This window comes from Arachis hypogaea, chromosome 11 (assembly GCF_003086295.3).
Source record: "Arachis hypogaea cultivar Tifrunner chromosome 11, arahy.Tifrunner.gnm2.J5K5, whole genome shotgun sequence".
NCBI classification, from domain to species: Eukaryota; Viridiplantae; Streptophyta; class Magnoliopsida; order Fabales; family Fabaceae; genus Arachis; species Arachis hypogaea.
In genome coordinates this window covers 4,563,056-4,564,767 of record NC_092046.1, presented here as the reverse complement: position 1 = coordinate 4,564,767, position 1,712 = coordinate 4,563,056, and the positions used below count along the sequence as shown (strand labels likewise).

The window sequence follows — 1,712 nt, the reverse complement described above, 5'->3', positions numbered from 1 at the left end:
TGAAGTGTGGGCAAATCAACGGACTGTATCATATCGGCTAGAGATTGATAGGGCAGATACCTTGCAACCCAGTCGTGATTATTACAGGTGGTATTGCTCGAGAACAAAGAGGTTTCTGTCACCCCCGGAGGCCTTCCATGATCCCTGAGGAGATGACATTCCACGAGGGGCTCCGGCAGAGTACGGTAGAGGCCTAGTTCTTCAGCTACCAGCAGTTCCACAGGATAGGAGACGCCATCGTGCCCGCCGTGGAAGACATTAGGCTGTCGAAGTTGAGGAGATGCAGGTCCCAAACTCTCCAGTTCAGGATCCAGCTCAGGTTAATGCTTGGAATCAGCCGGAACATCCACCGGTGGAGATGAATTTCTTTGGAGATGTCTACTGTCCGCAGCCGTTCGTCGCAGACGACCCCTTTCAGTCATCCACGGTCCATCAGTATATGCTTTATAATAGTACCTACGAGGAGGGTGGTTCATCGCAGGGGGCGGTACACAGGACCTGATTGACTCTATGGATCGAGTTGGTTGGACAAACTTTTCATCTTTATTTGATGGCCTAGATCAATTCATTCCTTCTCAAGCATCACCACACACACCCACCGACTTAGGACTTGCACTTCGACCCTCTGATTCAGGTAGTCACCCCCCTGTCGGAAGGAGGAGATCTGTTTCTGTAGGTGACATGGCCGGATCCCAGATGCGCCCATTTGAGCCATCGTTGTTAGACGGCCGTCGCTTATCGTATGCGGGGGCTGATGATGTAGGGGAGGAGACACAGGCATGACGTCCCCGCTGCGACACTCGAGCACCTTCTTGTGGTACAGGTGGGAGGTTGGGACATGGTGGACACCATCACTAGTTCACGTTATGGCTTTGACTATGTTGTATTATCGTCCAGTGAGTAGCCACATGTCTCCTCATGTATTATCATCAGTAGAACTTCCGGTTGAGTAGCCACATGTTTCCTTAAGTTGGTCAGAAAGAAGTACCACACATCTGTGTTCTCCCGTTCCACTAGCGCGAAAGCTATGGGAAGAATGTTGTTGTTTCTGTCCTGTGCTATTCCCATCAACAAGGTACCCGTGTACTTACCATACAGGTGTGTTCCATCAACCGAAACTAGGGGCTTGCAGTGCTTGAATGCCTCGACACACGATGGGAATGACCAGAATACTTGATGAAACATGACACTTTCGCGGTCGAGCGTGTTGTCGACATAGTATGGTCGGGTTTGTAGGTCGACAATTGTACCTATGACGAAATTGCAAATTCATAAGAACATGATAACTATTACAAAACAAGTATGCAATCCGATAGAAAGGCTTACCTAGAACAAAAGTTTGCAACGCGTTGAAGTATCTCTGTAGCTGGTTATAAGAATCATCCCAGTCTCCATAGATTCTCGCTATTGCCTTTTGCTTCGCTAGCCAAACCATTTTGTAAGACACCTTGTATCAGTATGCCGACTCCACGGATCCCTGCAACACCTTTATGCAAATGGTTGCGTCTGCTTGAACCATGGGGAATATGTGCTGGCATATGACATTTGAATCGAGTTGAGCATGATCTTGCGACATCGCAGACGCCAAACAACTGTGAGGCCCTTAGTATTTTCGAACTTTCTAAAATCTGGACGCCCTCGTCTTCGCAACCCTCACCATCCAGCAACATTGGTCACCAAAAAGTTTGCATCGACAAACATACCTAGTATGA

General features: G+C 48.4%; 1 protein-coding gene across 1 annotated transcript; it reads right to left on the bottom strand.

Annotated features, from left to right (window-relative positions):
- Positions 1–876: 876 nt before the first annotated feature.
- On the bottom strand, positions 877–1,435 carry LOC112720848 (uncharacterized). Its single transcript, XM_025771943.1, has 2 exons — positions 1,327–1,435; positions 877–1,250 (listed from the first exon to the last, which is right to left on the bottom strand). The coding sequence occupies exons 1-2, from the start codon at positions 1,433–1,435 to the stop codon at positions 877–879; spliced, it is 483 nt and encodes a 160-aa protein (XP_025627728.1).
- Between the last annotated feature and the right edge of the window lie 277 nt (positions 1,436–1,712).

Excerpts from the sequence above, each read along its gene's own strand:
- LOC112720848 (XM_025771943.1), bottom strand. The coding sequence starts at position 1,435 with ATGGTTTGGCTAGCGAAGCAAAAGGCAATAGCGAGAATCTATGGAGAC. Across the intron at positions 1,251-1,326 it reads GTTGCAAACTTTTGTTCTAG|GTACAATTGTCGACCTACAA; the intron begins GTAAGCCTTTCT and ends ATTTCGTCATAG.